Source organism: Centruroides vittatus, unplaced genomic scaffold (assembly GCF_030686945.1).
Source record: "Centruroides vittatus isolate TY-2023 unplaced genomic scaffold, ASM3068694v2 contig_950, whole genome shotgun sequence".
Lineage (NCBI taxonomy): Eukaryota > Metazoa > Arthropoda > Arachnida > Scorpiones > Buthidae > Centruroides > Centruroides vittatus.
The window spans coordinates 946,992-970,512 of NW_027122629.1; the positions used below are offsets into that span (position 1 = coordinate 946,992).

General features: G+C 30.7%; 3 protein-coding genes across 5 annotated transcripts in view; all 3 read right to left on the reverse strand.

The window, feature by feature from the left end:
• Positions 1–130: 130 nt before the first annotated feature.
• mad2 (mitotic arrest deficient 2) lies at positions 131–12,834 on the reverse strand. Its single transcript, XM_067282319.1, has 5 exons — positions 12,748–12,834; positions 11,487–11,633; positions 6,513–6,633; positions 4,645–4,748; positions 131–558 (listed from the first exon to the last, which is right to left on the reverse strand). The coding sequence occupies exons 1-5, from the start codon at positions 12,815–12,817 to the stop codon at positions 392–394; spliced, it is 609 nt and encodes a 202-aa protein (XP_067138420.1). The 5' UTR covers positions 12,818–12,834; the 3' UTR covers positions 131–391.
• A 3,569-nt stretch (positions 12,835–16,403) lies between these two features.
• Positions 16,404–18,512, reverse strand: LOC136985103 (protein spaetzle 4-like). Of its 2 annotated transcripts, none has more exons than XM_067282308.1 (5): positions 18,184–18,512; positions 17,553–17,686; positions 16,995–17,480; positions 16,777–16,899; positions 16,404–16,708 (listed from the first exon to the last, which is right to left on the reverse strand). In XM_067282308.1, the coding sequence occupies exons 1-5, from the start codon at positions 18,202–18,204 to the stop codon at positions 16,525–16,527; spliced, it is 948 nt and encodes a 315-aa protein (XP_067138409.1). In that variant the 5' UTR covers positions 18,205–18,512; the 3' UTR covers positions 16,404–16,524. The 2 variants fall into 2 exon arrangements, with proteins under 2 accessions (XP_067138409.1, XP_067138410.1); XM_067282309.1 differs by lacking the exon at positions 18,184–18,512 and adding an exon at positions 17,777–17,819.
• A 1,125-nt stretch (positions 18,513–19,637) lies between these two features.
• Positions 19,638–23,521, reverse strand: part of LOC136985097 (protocadherin Fat 4-like) — a 62,965-nt gene continuing 59,081 nt past the window's right edge. The window contains exons 52-63 of one of the 2 annotated variants that reach the window (XM_067282301.1): positions 23,193–23,341; positions 22,692–22,863; positions 22,486–22,614; positions 22,239–22,405; positions 21,256–21,474; positions 21,083–21,171; positions 20,927–21,010; positions 20,778–20,846; positions 20,502–20,696; positions 20,269–20,418; positions 20,007–20,192; positions 19,638–19,931 (exon numbers count right to left, since the gene is read on the reverse strand). In XM_067282301.1, the coding sequence (XP_067138402.1) occupies positions 19,850–19,931; positions 20,007–20,192; positions 20,269–20,418; positions 20,502–20,696; positions 20,778–20,846; positions 20,927–21,010; positions 21,083–21,171; positions 21,256–21,474; positions 22,239–22,405; positions 22,486–22,614; positions 22,692–22,863; positions 23,193–23,341 (1,691 nt within the window). In that variant the 3' untranslated portion in view covers positions 19,638–19,849. Of the gene's footprint in view, positions 19,932–20,006; positions 20,193–20,268; positions 20,422–20,501; positions 20,697–20,777; positions 20,847–20,926; positions 21,011–21,082; positions 21,172–21,255; positions 21,475–22,238; positions 22,406–22,485; positions 22,615–22,691; positions 22,864–23,192; positions 23,342–23,521 lie in introns of both variants that reach the window. The other variant, XM_067282300.1, reaches the window with a different exon arrangement.

A 23,521-nucleotide genomic window follows, 5' to 3' on the forward strand; every position in this document is an offset into this window, starting at 1 on the left:
GCATTTGTTGAAAGGAGAAACAGATAATTACACAAACATTGAAATAATTAACTGTTATTAAATCGCTTCAATTTTTAACCAATTATCATATGATACATTAAAATCATAACATAATAGTTACATCCGAAAGTAATTTATAAGAATTTTAATCCAAAAAAAAAAAAAAACTGTACAATAAAAAAAGTGTTAACATATAGATAAATTGACACACACATGCATGAAAAATAATATAAACTGTAGTACAGAAATGTATTTCATTAAAAACGATGTATAAAACACATCTACACAACCGAATGAATTTGTATACTGTATATAGAAATCCATAGAATTGTGTACGAACTTAGAATAAAAATTTGTGCATTTGTCAGCTTATCTTACTATTAATATTACATTATTCACAACCTCTATAGAACACGCAAGCGTCGACCTTGTGCACGGTGGTGGAAAAACTTCGAAGGCGCACTCTCTGAGAATTGGCTATTTCGCCGGGAACCGTGTCGGCCCACTTATCCGGCACTTTGGTATTTTTATGCGTGTACAGATGAATGTCGAAGGAACCTTTAAGATAAAACAAAATTACAAAATGAACATTTTTAAATCAAATAATAATCTGATTAATTTATAATGCCGATACTGTACATATACGAATATATAGTAAACCCGTCCAAAACGAAATCTAAATAGATGAAAACTGCCCAAATGGAAAGAAATTCTTCGAAGCGAAGCCCTTATGTGTTAAAAAACACCTGTTCGAAACGGAAATCTTCCAAACCGGAAAGAATATTCGGTACTGGGTGATTCCGGTTTACACAAGTTTTACTGTGTATATGTGTTTTTTCGAAACTATCAAACAATTTTAGATTACTATCTGCTACAAAAATTAATTTATTGTTAAGTTTTGCACAAAAACAATGCAAACATTCATTATATACAGTATATGTATAATGGTAAAATTAGCAAAAAAAAAATTGTAAATTATAGATATTTTAATTCAGTTTTGGATAAGATTTTCTGAAATATATAATTTAATAAGATAATTTACAAACCTGAAAATTTTAACAACATATATAACCGGATACACTTGTAGTACAAATGATCTGCTGGATTTAGCTGAATATAGTTCAATAAAAAATCTTGCTGATTGTTTTGTATCTCAAGGTTTTACATTAATTAGTATGTTTCATTAAACTAACTACCGTATTTTCCGGCGTATAAGACGACTTTTTAACCCAGGAAAATCTTCTCAAAAGTTTGAGGTCGTCTTATACGCTGGGTGTCATCTTATAGGGCGAGTATATCCCAAACTCTATATTTTAATTGTAAAAGTCGGGGGTCGTCTTATACGCCGGAAAATACGGTACTTGAAAAATCAATACAGCTTAACGCAGCTTAATCAGGCAAGCATTTGCTTGAAAGAGCAGTGAACAAATATATTTTGTTCCCTGCTCTTTCAATAGTACTATCTCCACTCAAATCAGTTTCTAATTATTTTGATACCAACACACCTACATAATATTGTATTTCATTTATAATTAAGAATATTTTCTTTTATGTAGATAGAGAAAACAGTCTCTGTATCCTTTTTTCAGAGGCTATTTACTGATGTAAGGAATGTTGCTCCATGTGTTATGGTGTGTAAATGACGAAACATCTATACACCATAATTGGTTCAGAATACGTGATTTTAAACGTTCATTGGTTAGGAATTAAACAAGTAAATATATAAATATTATAGTGTAGTATATATATATTCTGAGCAATCTGCAAAAGGCAAAATTCTGCCAGACTTTGTGTGTACACTTTGTAGATTGTGAGGAAAAGATATTTGGCAAAAAAAATACTTCAAATACTTACAAACAAAAATAAAATATGGTACTAAATGGAAAAAAAATGATGAAATTTACATATTGCATAAACCATGTAACCTGATAGAAAACAGAGATGAAAGATTAGGTCATACTGAGTTGACGACTGCAATGGCTCTCATTTTGCCAGAATATGCTTTACTCAAAGTTATTCTATCAGGTGAGTAAAAAACAGTCCTGAAGCATTTCACAAGTACAGATATATATGGAGCAGTGGTGTGCCGTCCATGGAAGCTGTGGAAGCATCGCTTTCCTTGTATTTTCTAAAATATAAATACATATTGTGCGATTATTTTCATATTTTAATGTACTTTCAATTACTTAAAATTAATATTTTATTATAACTGCATTATGTACTTTATTACAAATTTCTATACATGTGAAAAACAATGATAAAACTGCTATTGTATATTTGAATATGAATTCGTATATGCATATTCCCAATGGAAGCACCATATTGTTGAGTATGGGACAGTTAGCTTCCACGGTGAAAATATTTAAATGGTGTAAAGCAGCCAGATTACAGGCATTTTGCGCATATGTTTTACAGAGCACCAACCTCTCACGGTTTAGCTGGTAGATGCTACACACCAAAATATTGTATAGTGCTTCCAATGATTCTATCCATTAGCCACTGGTAGGGAGCCATTTGACTAAGTGCATTGTTTTAAGATTTAAAAAGTAAAGAATTTTATATTTTTGTGTATGTTTTTTTACAAAGCTATATTTAATTATAATTTTCTTTTAATTATAATTATATTGACAGATTTTCAGACAAAATCTTTAGAATTTTTATTACTTTTAGATGTTAATAATTTCAAATATGAAAAACAATTTTCCCAAGCGTTTTAATTCTTTAAATTAAAGATGAAAGTGGATAAAGATTGGCTACGATGCATTCTACAGAGTAAAGAAACACATTTTCATGTTTGTAGAACAGTGAACATTCAAAACTGGTGCATCTAACTACAGAAATCCCCGTGCATTTTCTCAAATTTCCTTACATTCACTGAAATTAACAGAATGGATAAGGTTTATGACAGTTTCTTATTGGCCTGTTTTTCTTCAAGGAAACCCATCAAACAGGTCCTGCACTACATTATTATACTATGTTGGATAGTTTCAACATCCCGTAACTATAGCAAAGTGGTTGTCTGAGTACAATTTATTACACAAGAAGCATCTCTACTTCAGATGTTACAACTGCTGAACATAACACTTCACAAAGGACCAAGTAATCAGTTGTTCACACAATGAAATGGCTACTTTGTTTTCACAAAATTTTAATAGAAGAGAATTAGGTAAGGCAATAATAATTTAATAGAATACTTTTGTAATTCTAAAGTTAAAGAACGTCAAGAAAAAATATCATTATTTACAGTTTAACTACGTAGGTAAGTCAATTATATGAAATTAAAATTACAAAATTAACTTACATTTATAAAGAACTAAAACAAAAATGAAACATATAAGAAAACTACTAGATTTTTTTTAAGTTTCAATAGCATTTATAAAAGACGAAATTATGGAACACATTTAAGTTTAAAATAAAAATCCAACAACTGAAAACATTACAAAGATTAAGAAATTAAATAAATGTAATTTTACAGTTACAAGGATTTTCGGTAAATTTTGCCTAACAAGGCAGATGAGAGCATCAATAAAAAGGTTGAAACTGGCAAAGCTTTCTTAGACTAATGTTGGATCCCACAGATGTGAAGGGCAAGGAAACAAAGACACTTTTATGATTTAATTTACTATTTCTTCTACTTGTGATAAATACCTTTAAGGAATTGCCTTATTATTGCAATAAAATGCTTTTCAAGATGATTCACATCTCATCTTCAGATACACAAAAAGTTCAAAGAATATATCTATGGAGCCATTATTTACAAAACAATTAAATAAAACTACTGTTTCACCTACAATACAAAGTTGTTCTAACGTTTTTAATACATTTTAAAATAATTTCTTTTCTAAATTCAAGATTCTCAAGATGTTATTGGATTTTAACTGAGTTATTACATATATTCTTTATTCATAAAGCTTAATAACCATATTCAAAACCAAGGATCAATAGTTAAGAAGCAAACTAATAAATATTCATATAATAAACATAAGATGAATGGTAAATGGTTAACTAACTGTAACCCTTAACCCTTAATTCTTGGTTGTGAATATTGCCATAGACGAGTTTATAAACAATATTATTTGAATAATCACCACTATATGTATTTATAAGTTTGTAAAAAAAATTTTGGCAGTAAAATATTTCAACGAGTTTTTATTTTAATCTACTTGTCATTTTTGCAAACATATTCTACTTATATTCTTTATATTTTCATTCAAGAATGATAGTTTTCATACTCAGTAATGATAAAATGTCTATTGTATAAGTATGGAAACCAGGTCCACCGGACTGGTGAGGAAGTATGGGTATCCTTCCAGGAGGAGTGCTAGCATCCCGTGAGTGGCTTTCTCCAGTTTAATAGTAGGTGCCCTAGCTTTATCTACAACTGGTCTTAGTTCTCGCCCCTGTTTATGGGTTTTTACGAAAGCGAACATTCTAGGAGTGACTGGTGCATCAGTAATAATATCGGGGCGAGAACTAAGACCAGTTGTAGATAAAGCCAGGGAACCTACTATTAAACTGGAGAAAGCCACTCACAGGTTTATTGTATATAAATATAATAGAAAATATTAAATCATAAGTACTGTACATTCTATATAAAGACAAACTTGTTAATGTTTTATAGACTTTATATTGACTTATACTCACATGGACTATCTAATAAAGGTAAGAAAGTTATACTAGCTGTAATTTGCCGTATAATATCTCTAATCTCTTTCTGAATTTCCTTGATATCTTTCTGCTTTGGTTTCCTATTAAAAAAAAATATATATATATACACATATATACACATATAATAATTTTACAAAATTATGTAACAAAATAATATAATTATGTAACAAAACTAAAACCAAAAATTTTATCATAAAAAAAACAATTGTTTGTTAGTCCAAAAAAACTATTTTCAAATGATACAGCTTCATTTTCAATTACTGCTTGTAAATTAAACTGTGATTTTTCATCCAAACTATGCTATTACAGATTACTTGCCAGACTGAATTTTAGCCATTGCCATTATAAGTCTTTTGAGGGAGCACCAAACATTTAATTGGAAAAATATATATCGAATAAGAAAAGGTTTTAAAAGAATAATTTTCCAAACAAACATTTCCCTATATCTCACCAGCTTTTATTAAGTTCTAATAGTATATGTATTAAATACATTGGCAATAAATAAAAGAAAAAAGTAATCATATTACAAAACTGTTCTGTATAACTTGTCTTTTTCATTTAATTTTATTAACATACAGTATTTAAACAGTGTTTGTTTACTTTGCTCCGGTGTAGTATCACTGTTGTTTGAGTATTTAAACATTTGACAACAAAAGAAAATATGTTAAATTATACTAAGTCATAAAATCATATGTAAAACTATCCAAATTATGTATTAGGTTCAAGAGCTTACATATACTATGGCACATAATGATAAAATACAAATTATTTTTTAAATAATAATATAGTTGTTTAGCCTCTTTATAATTTCATTTTGATAAAACTAATCAATTTTTATTTTACATTTATCTTATCTCCAAATAGACAATATAATCTTGAAATTTTGTACTTTAATATATAATATTTTAATACATTTTCCTCTCAAATCTAAAAAATAAAAAAAATTTGATGTACCTTACATATTCGGATGATTTACATTTCAAAGTTGATATTTCATTCTAACATTTTATAATCTTAATTCTATGCAATTATTATGTCATTATAACAAAAAAAAAAAAAAAAAGCAAAGTTTATAAACTATGAGTTACTTGTAATTTATAAGTTCATTTATTACTAGAATAAAAAATAAACTTTATAAGAGGGGAAAATCTGACATTACATAATTGGATGATTGAAACAACTGAAAAAACTATTCTGATTTAATGGAGTCAAACAAAACTAAAGCAAAAAAAAAAAACTTTTCAAGAACTTTTGAACAATCAAGCCCATTTTCAGTAGAAAATAGTTCTTAGTTATGTTTTTTTGAATCTTTGATTGTGAAACAGACTTTAAACATTGATTTGTTTGTAATATGTTCAATTAAAATAAATCAGATAAGTAGATTAGATAATAAAAACAGCTGATGTAATAATAAATTTATAATCATTGCCGAATTATATTAGTTTTATCAAGAGTTATTATTATTGATACTAATATTAGCAAAATTATTATATGGGTTAAATGAAACTTATGACATCCTTACAATCTTTATGTCCACACAAATGAATGAATAATAAGATATGATTATACAAATTTCTTTATTGTTCCAATAAAATAGTTTTGCTTTATTAAGAAAAATATCATTAGTAAGACTAACTGTTTTGTGTTAATCATCATTTAATAAAAACTAACAAAAATAATCAAAATACTACATTTCTTTCAATTTAGTATAATTTCTTAAATCAAAATTAGTACATACACAGATTTTCAAAATAATATTGCTGTAGTCTGATTAAAATTACCAAATTTCACATTTAACAAAATATACATACATTTAACAAAATATATTTATAAATACTACTTACCCATCTTTTGTTAGAGCATCATCACTTTCAATTTTAAATTCCCAACATTCTAAAGTTTCTAATGTATTATTATCCGTTATGACAATACTTACACGGTATAACTCCTTCGACAGCAACCAATCTAAATCAAAAGAATAATTTAATTGAATTCATTACAATTTCTGAAAACAATCTATAAAATATTTTAAAATATAGCATTATTTTTATTGTTATAAAAGTAAAATACAGGATGACCAAAATTAAGATATAGCTACTAAAAACAACTGTTTTATGTTTGAGTGTTGACAGCTATGTTTAAAAAGTTACCAATTATATGATATAAATATATCATATTACAGAAAGCAGCAATATTAAGTAAGTATTATGATTAAGATGTAATGGTTTTAGATTTTTATGTATAGTTTGTGGGATTTGGCACTCGTATAAAAAGATTATATTAAATGTAATAATATCTTATCCATTTGGCCGCGTTTCTTTATGCAGCGAGAGTGTAGCGAAATGACGTCACGAGCAACGTTGGCCAATTAGAAACCAGTTTCGGTGTGTTTGCTGTAAAGCGCTTCTCGAGCGCTGCGTAAAGAAACGTGGGGTTTCCCATAAGCATTTTATTTCTTGGACAAGTTTATTTATTTATTAATTTTGTTAGTATATTTTGTATATGGCAGATATTTGGAATAACTATGATGTATATTCTTTTGAGATAAATTGTTTTATCTATAATTATGGTTGTCATAGTATATTTCTTGTGAGTGGCTTTCTAGTATTCTCAATGACATTTGTTTATAGTATGATAGTTGATTGTGTAATAATTTAAAGTTTCATATAAGCTTTTAAGATATTATGTTTTATATTTGATTATGTCTATGTAAATAAATTGTGTATGTTATGCTCTTTTATATTGTATCACATTCAAACAATAGATGTATTGCTTCAAGCAAGTATATTATTAAATTTTGGTGATTAAAGGTTGAAAGGATGGGAGATGGAGTGAGATCATGTCATATCTCAAATAAGTTAGACTTAAGATTTTATTTGTTATTAACATTTATTATTATTATTTTTTTTTTTATAAAACTCATCCCTACCCACAAAATTAAGCTTTTTGCCATTTAATAATAATTATAATACTTTATTTTAAAAACATTTATACAACAGATGGCACCACAAACAGTTTTAAATGTTGTTATTGGATTTTTTTTGTACTATGATCTGATCTTTTATAGCAATTGTGAACTCTTCAGCTTTTCTTAAAAATTTTCCCGAGTCAACCAATAGTGTGACATAGTTTTGTCAGCATAATCTGAATTGGTTCATTCAGATGAAATTTCAGGAAAATGATCATGTTTTATTTAATAATAATAATAACTCTTGATAAACTACTGTAACTGCATATAACTTAGCAATAATTATAAATTTATTATTATATCAGCATCTAATATGGCTTTTCATAATTATCCAATTACATGCCAGATTCTTTTTCCTTCTTTAAATTATAAAATTCATTTTTTATTAAAATGTTTACTTCTTTTGAGATAAATGACAAAGTAAAGGCAATGAAAAAGTAAATACATATTTAGAATCTACTTTTGAAACTTTAAGTAAACAAATATTCATTGAGATATTGCTGGACAGTTTCTAGTGCAAGTTACAGGCAGCAATTAGCAGAGGAGTTCAGTTCCAGAGCAAGACATAATTGAATAATTGGTTCATGGAGGATAGTACCTATCCACATCAAATTGCTGCTGTGTTTTCTTGGCTACAGAACACATTTCAAGACTATACCATAGCTTTGGACCCCAATACATTCATTATTCAGGGCATTGGATGACCACTCTCTAGCCATGATTTGAACCCATGATGGTTTTCTGTAAGATTATTTGAAGGACAATCTTTCGGACTGCCATCGGAATCTCAAAAAATTAATTTCAGATGAAATACACAGCATCAAAAAAGATGTGCTAGAACATCCTGCATACGCTGTTGTTCAGGCCTAATGTTTCTAGACTTGTGTAACATATGTGGTATGACACCAGTGCAGGAGAGGACTGTAGGGATAACAAATGCCTTAACCACTCTCCACAGGAACTTTACTTTGTAGGTGAGAGTTTTGAATATTTATTAAATTTTTTGGTATACCATGTGTATTTTATATGTTGTGAGAATTTGGAATAGATATGTCTACAATATATGTATTTTATTTTGCTTGTCAATGAATGTGACTTTGATCTGTTGTGAGGAATTGTTTTACCTGTGATTATGGTTCAATCATAGTATATTGCAGAAGTTGTGCTGCATAGCACCAAAATCATCACACACCTATAGTGCATGTTTTTGAATAAAACTGATCTAAGATTACTCGGATCGTTCAAATCATGTATACAAACACATCAGATCGCTATCCATGTATGCAAATGCTATTTAGGATCAACTGGACCGTAATCAAACTAATCTGAGTGGAGGGTAGGATCATTTGGATTGGATAAAAAAGATTAAATATGGCATCCACCACTGTTAAAGTCAAGCTTATAGTTGATGGAAAAGAAATATGTTTAACTGTCAATGATGAAATGTACTGTACTTAAAACTTATAAATGGTAAGTAAAAACATAATTATAAAAATATCTGATAAACTAAGATGAAAAAATAAGTATTTAAAGACTATTATGATTTTGCAAGATTATACAGCAAGAATGCATGGTGTGCACTCTTCCATTTTGCGAGCACAAATTTATTCACAGTATAAATACAATTTGATCCTACTTATATACTTTCTGCCAACTAAAACATGTCACAGAAGTGATCTGTATTAAGCAACAAAGACTGATCTGATCTTACAGATCGATCCATCTGAAACAAAAAGTATATGTTCCCCTAGCTATTTCACGATGTTACGTGGCAAGCTCAGACAGAAGAGTAGGAAGTGACATTGAGAACCAAAGGCATTTGAGACCTTGTAAGTGACAGTTTAATGTGTTACTTTTGCTTTCCAAATGCCAAACTGATAAGGCTATCAGCACCTGCATTAATTAGTAAATAAAACTGATGGTGATAAATAATTTGAAGTGATGAAAAAATTTAAAACTGGCAAAATGATGGCGATATTTTTACATTTTCTAGAGCAACCCCTGATATTGTATATGCTATTTTCCAGACTGGCTGAAGTATGTATTCGTAGAATAGCAGCAGGGTCTAATAATTTATAATTGTGCATAAAATTTTCGTGTATTAAGTTTGGTTATGTCAAATGTAAGTACTATAGTCTGTACATACAATATAATTGCAATAGACTACCTGCAATATAGAGTAATATGATTTCTTGCATAATTCAGTTTCATGAATGATGTGGCATTCATTTCCTACAAAGTGTCATCTGTAAATCTTGTCTTAAGATACGCTTCTGTAATTTTTTTTTTTATATTGACCTGGTCTTGTATGGTGATCATAAAACCTTCTGTCTCTCTAAAGAAACATCTCTGAGCCTAACTGGCAGTTTGAGAGTTTGTTAACATGATCCTGACTTAAATTATGAAACTCTTTCTGATCCAAAGACAGCTTGATTCTTTAAATATAGTGTTATATCCAGATCAGTTCATGTAGGTTTAATGTTTATATCTACAAGAGCTGCAGCTTCATGTAATTGTGTTGTTTTTGCTTTTGTAGAAATACTTTTGCAGTATATGAATTTATTTATTGTGAAAATTTATTATATTTATGAAGTCGTCCTTCTCTCACATAGAAGAAAGAACTTTTCTGAAAGCAGAGAGGTGGGGACTAACCTATCCTGTACCCAGTCTACCTGAAGATCCATGGAGCAGTTATAGCTTCTTCAGTTATATCCGGCAGCTGCCACGTAATACAAAATCCCATGTGACGGTCACTCATAATACTTCTTGATTTATGAAAATAGATCATATCCCACTGTAACCTGGTCAGGTTCGCTCTCTGGAAATTAAAATAATGGAGCACAATGAGCTGATTAAAGAGGGTTTAGAATATGTTTTTGTTTTGTTTAATTAATACTGTTCAAATTCTGTTTGTGCCCAATGTATGACACAATACTTACATACTTCAAATGAGTATGTAAGTATTGTGATTTATATGTAAGTACAGCTTTAAATGCATGTTTGACATTGAGCTATATTGTTAGTATTACATTCAATCTGCTTTGTATTTATTTGTTAGTTTATATTCTATAAGTTTGGCTTATTGGAATCCTTAATATCTGTAAATCTTTCCTCACCATAAATTCAATAATGTCTCCTTCTTTTGCGTTTAAAAACCATCCTTTTCTTTTTTTATGTGAGATATTTTACACTTGTCTGCAGCACCACAACAATGCTTTATACTGTGAAATGATCATACTTTATGGGAAACAAAACAAAATGAAAAAGACACATAGATTTTAGCAAGTACAGCAGCACCAGACCTATACATATAACAATTCTGAATGTAATATACCACTTGATGCAAACAAACAGCACAGTCATGGGTCACAGTCTAGTTGCCCGTTTCTCCATGCCAATATTTTGGTGTACTTCTACATGTATCACATACAAGAGTGCAAATAAATAGAAAGGCAATGTACACTGCAGCAGCACAAACACAGCAAATTTTACGTTGCCACGACATGCACCTGTTCAAGTGTTATACTTATTTGAATTTAATTTTTCGACACAATAATCTGTTATTAAATATTTAAAAGAGGGTTTTAAAATAACACAAAAAACTTCTTTTGCATAAGTTTTTAAATTTTAATAAATATTTTTGATTAGTTTATTCTGCATTCAATTTGTATCTAATTTGATTCGAGGACAAATTTGAACGATCAAAGTCATCCTACTACTCAACTTTTTGATTTTCTTGAATTATTTTATGGTTGATGAATCTACGAATCATAATAGTAAATGAATTTGGTGAAAAAAAATGCTTTATTTATTATATTTTTAAATAAATTTAAATTTTCAAGTAACTTACCATGGACCTGCTTTAAGATATTAGATAAAAATTCTTTAAGGTCTTTATCATCAGTCATTAAAATAGTTAATCCATATTTCTGACTCTGGGTAAATGTTTCTGGTGGATAGATTCCTCTTTGATATAAAATGCTATTTATTCCATAATCTATTAAAATTCATACAAAAAGTTTTAAAATGTTATATTTAATAAAAATAACCATATCAATATAATTAATTAGTTAAAAAAGAGGGTTCTATATAAATTAGGTTAATAAATATTACTGAAATTTTTTTAAATAGAAAGGATACTTCAAAACATTTTAAAACCGTTACTCTATCATAGTTAATACTTAAAAAATAAATTTTATAATTTTGTAACTCTTAAGATATTAATTACTTGAACATAATCTACATATATATGGTACATAAAAAGAAAGAAACAGTTGCCCGTCTCCTACACACTTCTAAACTCTTTGACTAATCTGGACTAAATTTCCATGGAAAATATCGGGGAGGGGGAGTCGGTATTTTTTAAAATTGACCACGACTTCCATAAAAAGATCCGACGCCTCGACTCCCAACTCTCCATTCCCGGAAAATACAGGCTCCTGCGAAACCTAGAAACCCACTTCTCCCCAACACTGATAATTTAAGTTTAATTAAGGTGACCGATCGTCCTCCTACATGCCCGCCTTTTCGATATTTGAAGAATAAACTAGAAATCTCCGTATTCGATCAATGCCGAGCCGATCCGTCGCGTGTGACACGATGCAACGATTTCTCACGGCTTGGTACAGTGTGGCATGACACGTATGCCCCACACAAGAGATTTTGCGAGCATGCACGCCATGCGCAAGTGGCTTTGTTTACTTCTCACTGAAACAAGACACGGCACATTGGTACATAACAGTTACAATTGTACGGAGGTTTGTCGGTATGGAGGCATTGGCATTCCATATACTGCAGTTTTCATTCATTTTGGAAGAGATAAGACATGATGTTTCAACCAGCATAAGAGGGAGGATGGGAAACAATAATACTTTTTAGTATTTTTAATATAAATGCAAAATTAATATATAAGTAGCATCAAAAGTTATCATATGGCAAACTTTAAATTTTCTACTGGATGCTAAAATGTAAGTCACATTTATTTCAGTATATATTTTATTACAAAACATTTTCATATACTTAATCAAGACACGTGTCATACGTACAATACACACTTTCACTTTTAATTACGTGTCATTTTAGAATATTTTATGACGTATTAAACAACTTACTAAAAAATTCCGCGACTATGTCCGCAGATCCTTTAAGAGTGATCGTTGTTTCGTTCACAGTTGCCGCCATTTCCGTTCCTCCAAACAAAACGTCTGCCGTTAAGTGTCGCTTTTCATTTATAGCCGCTTCTGGTATTGTTAATAGCCAAATTAATTGAAAAAATTTTTACACTTAAGAAAATTTCATTATTTAACGTAAGAAATATTAATAAAATAGAATAATTTAATTCTGAATTTGTTTCTGTTATCGAATTAAAAGATTTGGATTTACATGACATTTCGTAATTTGATTTCGTTTGTCGCTAATTTTACTAGTATATTATAATTACTGTAAATTAAAATTCATTTATAATAATAATAATAATAATAAATATTTTGACCTTATAACTATTGTCCACTATTATTAATTCATAATATAATGAAAGCAAAGAGCTCTATTATACAGTGGACGCGCATTCTTTTGTCTACATTTTTACGTCAAGTTGACGTCATTATCGCATTTTTCTCATAAGAAAACTGTAAGAATGGCGTCAAAGTGATGTAATAGTGTACATTATTCGAACAAAACGAACGAATATAAGATTTAGAGGCAAATTTAATTTCTTGAGCGCGTTCTTAACTCGATTTAACCGCCTCGGCCATTTTGGCCCTCGGTCTCCCGAGTACGCCGTTTCGATTTTCGGGAAAAATACTTTAAAATCAACTACTAGGGTAAAATTTAGCGCTGCTTTTTCCTTAATTTGCATATTAGGCATCATTCGACTCTTACATCAGTAATTTGTGTGGAGGAGGTTTCGTTTATGTCTGACGATAGGCGAGGAAGGATGAGTCTTTGATGATATAAGATGGCACTCATCGTTTATTTTTTCCCTCAGTCATCACAAAACCGCACGAAAATAATTTTCGCGAATTTGCGAAGGGTTTTAAATCTGGCCCGAAAGAGAGGGAGAGTGTACCTTTATTTCTGAAGACTGGTGTTAATGAAACCAGGAGTATCAAATTTGTTCGCGTAATTCTTAAATAGCTCCTTACATACGTTTTCTAACGAATTTCGGCAGTTAAGAAACAAAAGTCCAATAGATTTTACTTCAATCCCTCCATTTCCATGGTCTAAAAACTAGATTCGCTGCACAACGGCGGAACACATAGAGTTGTATGACCTGCATAGAGTAGTCACACATGAAATAATTGCCACCGTTTAGAGGCCATTTTTTTCGGGAACGTCGAAAAAAATTGCGTACAAAATAACAAACAAAAGCCACTTTTTATGTTCCCTTTAGTGGAGGTTTGACCGTGTTTTGATTATTTCAACAATAAACCTGTAATGATTATTTAAGGTTTTTTGGATTAAATAATCATTAATATCGCTTAAATAATATTTGTCTTATTGTTTATATTGAAAGTTGGAATCCGGATGATTTTTGATTGATAAGATTTCAGTCAAAAATTCTAAATTAAGGCTTATAATGTTTTTATTATCAGTTATGTAACAATATAAAAATTCAGTATAAATAATGAATATGTAAGAATAGGAAGTATAGGTGTAGCTAGAAAAATATAATTATATGCAATTATTCATATTAGCAAACGCAGTAATCTTTTCTGGGAAATATTTTTGAATTGTAATCATTTCGATTAAAAGTCTTTGCCCGCTATTCTTTCAACTGAATGCGTTCAAAAAAACCTAATAGATCGTGAAAAAACCTTTAGTAGTAAGATGAATTTATATTCCTTCCTCGACCCTTGCTTAATTAATACGAAATAATGAAAATGCACAATGAATTACTGTAGTTTTTAACGTTTACCACGTTCTTTGACAGAATTCAATTCTGTCAAAGCTTAATTTGCAAAAGAAAAAAAAAAGTACTTATGCAGAAAAACAAATACTAAAATAATACGTATGAGCTCTATAAAAGCCACCGATAATGGTAATTGTTTCTTGTGTCTAACACTTAAATAGGGAACAATTTTCCATAGAAGGTCCTACCAGGAGGCAACCAAGTGTTGCATTGCCTTATTTTATCAATCCAATTCGGTCCATTTTCGGGAGTTGAATAAAGGAAAAATGTGTATTGTGTTACAATTCAAAATTCTGATAAATTAATTAATTCACGAAGCTGCTGTAGACATACTTCAAAGACCCGGACAATGTCACAATGTAGGCCTAAGGGATGTTCTATTATCCATAAATGTGAAGCTTGTATAGCCAGTGAAGGCAATCGCTTTGAGCATCTCGTAAATTTAATTTTTCTTTAAGTGTTAGCCATGTTATCTCTCGCATTTTCAGCTTTCTTTTCTATCTCTGGTGAAGGACTAAACCTTTATCTCTCCTTATTGGTTTTGAAAGGCACCCTTGGCAGAGCACTCCCTTGGCAGACTTGGGGGTGCTCTCTGCCAAGGAGGTGCCTCCAGGGAGAATTTTTTATGGGAAGCGGGTCTTTATTTAGATATTAGAGACTTGAAGAAAACTTGAATAAAGCCAAGGCCAGCGCATTGATTAGGCGCGAACCCGCGACCAACTAGCAGTAGCCTGTTCGGTGTTTTTATCCGCTTGGCCTGATGGATCTTTAATCAGCTCGTTGTCTTCCATTATTTTAATTTCCATAGAGCGAACCTGACCAGGTTACAGTGGGATATGATCTATTTTCATAAATCAAGAAGTATTATGAGTGACTCTCCCATGGGATTTTGCATTACGTGTCGGCTGCCGGATCTAATTGAAGAAGCTATAACTGCTCCATGGATCTTCGGGTAGACGAGGTACAGGATAGGTTAGTCCCCACCTCTCCGCTTTCGGTCGATTTCGGCGCAATGGACTTTTCAGGCTCAGTGCCGAGTGACTTTTCCCACATAATCCACCATGATCTAGTACCATACTCTTATTCTTTTGTAAAAGTTTATTAATTCACTCATAGAGTTTAAGTTGCAAGTTCGGACAGCGTATGGCAGAGAAAGCCTATTGATATGATTACGACCGAAACGTTAGTATTTCCTGCTGCTATGATAGCCTCGAAGGATCAATAGGAATCCTGAAAAGATGGTTAAGCCGAACAAGGCAAATTTGGTGGATTACATTGTCAACGTCAATATCAAACTAAGCTACAGGTGGCTAGCAAAAAACACAAATCCAATTTATTTTAAAATGTTTTACATCCGGTGTAGCCAAACTTGAACATTTCTATGGCGTAAAAATTTAATAATTTCAACGTATTGATTAAATAAATTTCATTTTGTGGGCCGGATGGAAATATAAAGGATCGCGGATCGAAAGTTCCTCGGCCTTACTGTATCAATTGTTTAATTACACCTGGAATAACGTTATATTGTGACGAACGGTTTAAATTTTTATTTTCGTATCATGATATTAAATTTCGCCCGTATTTTTTCCCCTTAGAAAAAACAAGAAAAATATCGTAACGCATCATTATAAGCCTAGAATCATTCATTTCTGTCGTGTTCGTCCGACCGCATCACTCAATTTAATAACAATAAAGTTACGTCCCATTTGCATTCTACAAAAGAGACGTTTCATTTCAAATTTTCAATGTTAAAATTTTATTAACTTCATATTATTATTATTTGTTATACAGATTAACCTTTATGCTCTTTCTTCTCATCCGAAAAATTTAGGATAAAGAATACATACATATAAATGATTGGCTTTGGTAAAAAAACTTTATTATCACAAAATGCTATTCTACAGATTGGTGACGAATGATTTGGTGGAAATGTCTTCGATTGGCAGTCTTTTTGCTCCCCGGGCGCACACAAACGAATTCATTCTTCTTCGGAATCGCGCGATATAGAATAACAAATACAAACACAACAAGAAGGGAATCGAAACCAATCGGAGAAAACTCCTCTGCATTCGTTTTTAGGATCGAAAGCCAGGAGACGATGCAACCGATACTGCTGCTCGCACTTGCATCCTTTCCGGCACAGCATCTGCTCCCCTGCAAAACTGTTAAACGGGATATTACGTAACAGTACAGCAAACGTAACGGTAGTTTGTAGGTCGAACATACTTACGCACACGACTCCCATATGACGTATTGCTGAAAAGGATAAACGTTAAGTAAAGCCAGAGTTTCTCCCCTCGTGTTATTAGCCCAATAGGGTGCTACGACTTCTTCCTTGACGGGGCAAGCATTCCTTTAACATAGACGAAAAAATTTGGTGGTCATATAACGCGTGTTAAGCTTCGTAAAACGAAACGCAAACGAGTAGTTGACATACAATATACCTACACTCCTCTTTCGAAGTATTCTTCTTCTACGTTTTCCGTGTTTTTCTCCGCCGTTTCGTCTACGTCATCGGTATGAATGGTGTTTGATAATTTGTCTTCTGTGACGTCGTCGACACTTACTGCTTCCTCGGTGAAAGCGGTATCGGTTCTACTGGCGAAACTGGTAGTTTCGGTGGCAATTGACGGGACAGCTGTTGAGGTTTCTACATCTAAATCGCCCGGAGAACTTTCTGACGTCACGTTTAAATTACCGGCCGTAGTTTCTTTGGTGTTGGATGATGTCAGAGTCTTGGAAACTGAAGATGGTCGTGCCCGGGGTCGAAGATTTGTTACAGAACGCTCGAAACCAGACCTAGCAGACCAACTTACGTCATATTTCTCTCTCCTAGCTGATATTTCGTTCCTGAGCACAATGCTGTGCACTTCATCGCCGTACATCCTTCTCATTAATCCCTGATTGTCGTAAATGTACTTCCTAACAGCTTGCCTGTACGGGAAGGGAAAAGTTTTAAGACACAGAAAGAAATCGGTAAAATTACTTTAAAAAGTCAATACAAACCAAGGATAAGCGGAACCTGGATGTGTGCAGTAATTACTTTTGTTCATATCACAAGGTATATCCATAAGCAGGCGTGCGCTTATCCGAGGACCGCAGCTTTGACTTTTAATTTCTGATAGCGTAACTATCATTATCTAAAAGAAAACAAAAATGAAATACAGCTTGTGTACATTATTTTACACGGAAATTCATCAAAACAAACATAACGATTCAAAAACATTTACAGTTTTCACTAGACTTGTTATAGTGTCTGCTCCACGTCCTAGGTCATCTTAGTGACTAAGTAACTCTACAGGTTTTTTTTCCTTTTTTATACTACGCGAGCAACGGTATTCTTGGACAGTAGCCATCTCTACACTTACACAATAGTAGTATTAAGTCAATTTTTATTAAACTTTGACCCGATAACGAAGATGCGGAAGTTAGAGGAGGTCGAAAGAATCTCACTCAGGCGTAAAACAGCCTTACTGCCCTAATAGTTAGCAACAACGGGGTGGATCTTTCGGCGACTTCGTAAAATTACATAAAGTCTGATAATATCTAAATTAAACTTCGTCAACACTGCGATTAGCGTTTTTGCAATTCGTTTACTTGCGCGTTATTATATTGATTAAAAATCGATCAAACTCACCAATAATAGGAAGGGTGCCATGGGCAAGTAGTTTTATAACTTTCCATGAATTGGATAGCAGCCTACAATAGTTTGTCTCCTCATAATCGCGTAGGGACGGGACAATAATCAAAGCGATAATGTCTGTCGTATTAACGACACCAATATCAACTAACTTCCGCTACGTTTGAGATGAGTTTTAGAACGAGGCAGGTGGCCTACTATGATTTTCGACCCCCTCCCCCCTCAAGACAGGATGAACAACTTTTTGACTGTGACCTGTTTTGCTGTCAAAAGCAGTAGGAAACTTGACTGGATGGTAGTTTTCTTTATCAGTCCGCTTACATTATTAATCAGTTCGAATTTATTATTATTATTTTTTTCCCATATTCTCTCTGCCAATATTAATTAATAGTCTCTAAATTAAACGTGTTTGATGATTTCTTAGCGTCGAGAAGATCGGTTCTGACTTACGCGGCTTATTCTGGCCCCATTCTAGCAATACCTAGAAGCAATATGGAAAGCCCTAACTCTATAGGAAAAGAAAAGGAAAAAAAATAAAAAAAATAGAACAAATTTCCAAAATGTAATTTATATGATTCTACAGGATACGGTTGTTGTGTGATTTGATTATTAAACACATAAAAGGAATTTTATTATTTAAAAAAAGCTACTTATAACAGTAGCAATATATGAAGTTTGTGTAGTTAAACAAGAAAATTTGGATAAAATTTTTTGAATTTTCTACTTAAATATGAAATTTAATGATTTTGTTTATTTTTTTTTAAATTAACTAAGCAAAAACCGAATTCCAGTTATAATTGAAGTAGGAAAAAAAGTTGAGGAATATTCGTTTTACAGATCTGCCTATAAAATTTAATATAATGCTTTATATAATAAATTAAAAAGCATTATTTTCCATATTAGATGCGGTGTTTTAAACACTCAATCAACTACGTACAATTTTGTACAGCAGCAAAAAAGTTTATTGGTTATATGTATTGTATTTTATATATTTATAATACAGTAGATAATTTGAATTGTTCTCTCTTCGGTCATTGCAATTTTACACATTGACATTAAATTAGCAGTGAATTAATAAACTAATTCACAATTAACGAAAAAAGTATTTACAGAAATGAACTAGGATCTACTCCATCCCTAATAAAATGAGCTTATTAACTTTGAATCCAGGTGTCCAAAACTACTACCTTGTCTGCATATATATTAGTTTTGCTAGTGGCCTATTTAGGTTGGATAAACCCAGTTGTACCTCTTCTAGGTAATACATAAAAAATGGATGGTGTTAGATCTTCCGACATTACGTAACTTTATTGGGTTCATTGAAACTTTGTAATGTTTTTATTTTAAAGTGTACGTATATTAAAGGATATGTTTAGCAATGCCGATGTTACAAATTTGAATTATCTTATATTTTAAATCACTTAATTCTAACTCACAATATAAAAGAGGCATTTTTATAGAAATATTTTTTTATTTTTATAATATAGCATTTAAAATATTTACAGACATATACATATTAAAAAAATATTAAGTAAAAATACATTGTTGTCATCATTGGCAACATTCTGTGAGTTTTCTGACATATTTTTTTAGTGTCTAAATGTTAGAATTGTTGTAATTATATAGTTCTTCTTGGCAAATAAATTTTTTAAAACTAAAATTGTCACAGTTCGGTTACTGGATTGTTATGTGATTGAAGCGACGACCAACTGTTAAAAGCCGACCCTTTGGATACTCCCGAAATGCTGCAATATTAAAAATTTATATTTTTAACTTTGCTCGGATTAAAAATTAATAACAGATTCTTAATAAAAACTTACACGGAGTCGATTCCATCTTTCATATCGTACCATTGGTTATTTTCGTTTTTCTTATATCTTTCGAATCTCGGGCTCCTGGAAGGATTGAGAGACGACGCTCCGTCGGGAGGTACGTGTTGACGCGATCGCCGATTCATGTTTCGCTTTAGCGAACTGTCGTCGTTCAGACTATCCGCATAGTCTCCTCTGTAACGTGTTGCAAACATTAATATTAAAGAAGTAAAAATATTATATATTTTATACTTAATAAAAAAATACATACATTCCATTTGAATACATTGTTTTTAAATTTGCTATTGTTCCAGAAGGAGTATGTTGTCCGTATGGATTACCTAAACTCTTACTCATTAGAGGATTTTTTATGCTATACAGTTTTTGATGTTCCCATTGTTTCTGTCCGTATCGAGGTTTTCTACTAGAATAATATATAAATAAAATTTAACAATACAAACTAGAATTTAATACTCCGAGGCAGAAGCAATTTTCAATTCAAACCTTTTTTTGCATGAAGAACACAACAGTCCAATGCCTAAAATAGCTCCCAAAAATATGACACTGCTAAGTGCTATAATGGCAATTTCTGTTGTACCCATTTGGCTAATTTTTTCTTGAACCGATACACCCTGGATATGACGTATTTTGAATTGATCCAAATAATTTATAATTGAATGGGAATGTTTCTTCAGTGCACTAAGATTTTTCAAAAATAAAATTATAATCAAATTGCAATAATTTATAATTACACAAAACACTTTATATACAATAAATTACCTCAATAATGTTTCTGTTTCTATAACATCATTAGTTTGATGATCAATAGCATATAAGAAAATATCAGTCCTAAAATTTAAGCAAAAGTTGTATTTAATTCTTAATATTATTGAATAACTTCAATTTATCAACCAATGTTTTTTACATACATATCTGGATGTTCTTTTTCCCCTTCATGATGTGGTTCTAATTTGGCCATTTTTACATCCATAGCTGTAATATTACTGAGATAACTAAAGAAAAAATATAACACATTAAATATTATAAATTAAAAAATTTATTACGAATTTAATCGATGTAATTACCTGAGCATTTTATTAACATTCTCTTCAATAACAAGAGGAGTTGTTGCAGCAACAAACATTACGAGTTTGGTTTCTGGTAACACGTATATCTATTCAGTGAATGAAAATTTAGTTGTTAGAATAACTGCAATGTTTCTATAACTTTACATTCACCTTATATTTGAGAAACTTACAAAAACATTAACAATTGCAGAATGACCATGTTCGCTCCCTTCTCTGTCTGATGCTTTCACATCAAAACCATAAATACGTCCACCATCAAGAGCAAATGTTATCATAGAGCGTATAACTCCGGTAATGGGATCAATGTGGAATTTCATAGATGAGTCTTCAGATTTTCGAATAATCTCATAACGAATGGCTTTATTATAACCAATATCTGCATCATTTGCCTAAAATACACATATTGTTACAATTAAATTTAAAAAAAAAAACGAAAACTAGATAATTACCATATTTTACAGCATAGAAGATGCAACTTTTGTTACATAAAAAAAAGGCTCAAAAACAGCCCTGCATCTTATATGTGAAGTTGCATTGCCCCGTAGACTAACGAATTCACCAAACAGCCTTCAGTAGGTTAAAGGTAATCTTTAGTGAGCCCAGCTCTTTAATAAAAATATTATTGTTTAATTAAACACATTATTATTATTTGCTACAGGTAAGCAGCTTTTGCATGTATTCATGTTGAATATTTTAATGGAAAATTTTAACTGTAAATTATTTCTTTTAAATTCCTATTTTTCCCCTAACAAATAAAAATGTGCATTTTAATTTTACTTTTTTTTTTTTAAATTTTTAAACCATAATACAGTAAGAAAATTTGAGGCTGATTACCAAAGATATAGGATAGTTGAAATGACAAGAATATTTAGAAAAAAATATGTCTTCTTTCAAATATTCTGTGCTGAAATGGGGTGCATCTTATATACCATAAAATACAGTAAATAGAAAAAAGCACAAAACAATTTTAATTCCCTGAAAAAAAATAATGTTTTTAGCTTATTTTATAAGCCATCATCAGCTTTTGAATTTAAACCTTAGGATGGTTTCTAAAATAAGCCAAAATTTTTTTTAGTAAATTAATATAGAATCTTAAAAACATTCATTTGCTTTTCCTCTTGAAATAAATGCTATTTTTAACTGAAAAGGTTACCTTTAATTTTACAACTTGATAACCAAAACTTGCTTCTAAAGGAACAGCTGCAACAACAGGTTTGCCATTTGTTTCAAAAATAGGAGGATTATCATTCTCATCACCTACTTCAATCACTACTAATGCTTCATCATAAGCAAGATGATAAGAAATATCATCTGTTTTACCTATAAAATTAATATATAAAAATTTTAATTTAAAAATTAAATTGACTTATTATGTTTGTTCAAAACAAATATTAACTAACTTCTTATGTCTCTGCCAACACGTCTTCCCTTTTCAGCTCTAACTTTTAATGTGTACCTATCTTTAAGTTCTCTATCTAAACTTTCTGTAACTGATAATCTTCCATTTTCTTTTTCCATCATAAAAAGGCCTATAAATATTTTTCATAATATTTTTAATATAAGAATTAAAGTTAATAACAAGACTATTTTTCTAATTAGTATTTACCGTTATAGTTATGTCCCACAATAGAATATCTTACGGAATGTTGTGAAATTTCATCTGTTGAATTTAGATCTAAAATAATCATAGGAGCTAACTGATTCTCAAAAACAGTTACTTCATACAGACGTGTTGGAAACATTCTTACTCCTTGTCCTGTTCCAACAATAATGTTAACCTGAAAGAGCCAATTTATCAATTAAGTACAAATATATATTGTTAAAACATTTTTAATCATGTTTACCTAATTTTTTTAACTTATTATTATTATGTTCTAAATTATTCGCTTGGAATTATAAAGTATAAGATTTATTTCATTATGCAATTTATTGCAATTTTTTAATGCATATCTTAATTTAATTTAATTACTTATCTTAATAATTAAATTACTAGTAAATAAATGTCTCATACTTCCAACGATTAATGAAAAATATTTTTATTCACGATAATTAATTAATACTTTATTTATAATTTATTTTTTTTAATAAGTGAATATAAAATAGTTACTTCTGTACTGTCTGATTTTGGAGGAATGGTATCCACGGTTGCCGTTACAAAGAGACGATAAAAACTTTGTTGTACACTATCGAGAGCTTTCACCAATCTCACTTCACCATTTTTAGGATCAACCTCAAATGAATCTACTTCTTCTTTATCTAATTAAAAATGTGGATTTACATATATAAATCATATTGTCATTGTTATAAATAGCATAATTACAGCACATACATAAAGTTCCAGAACATTAATTTGAAATTTAAGTCCAGTTCAGTTAACATATGATAGCTACTCTAACAACATTCCTATCATTCTTTGTTCTAATGCCTTTTATGGTT

Excerpts from the sequence above, each read along its gene's own strand:
- LOC136985103 (XM_067282308.1), bottom strand. The coding sequence starts at position 18,204 with ATGGCACCCTTCCTATTATTG. Across the intron at positions 17,481-17,552 it reads CCAGGTTCCGCTTATCCTTG|GCAAGCTGTTAGGAAGTACA; the intron begins GTTTGTATTGAC and ends CTTCCCGTACAG. Across the intron at positions 16,709-16,776 it reads GTCATATGGGAGTCGTGTGC|TTTTGCAGGGGAGCAGATGC; the intron begins GTAAGTATGTTC and ends CCCGTTTAACAG.
- mad2 (XM_067282319.1), bottom strand. The coding sequence starts at position 12,817 with ATGGCGGCAACTGTGAACGAAACAACGATCACTCTTAAAGGATCTGCG. Across the intron at positions 6,634-11,486 it reads TATCTTAAAGCAGGTCCATG|ATTGGTTGCTGTCGAAGGAG; the intron begins GTAAGTTACTTG and ends CTTTTGATTTAG. Across the intron at positions 4,749-6,512 it reads GATGCTCTAACAAAAGATGG|GAAACCAAAGCAGAAAGATA; the intron begins GTAAGTAGTATT and ends TTTTTTTAATAG.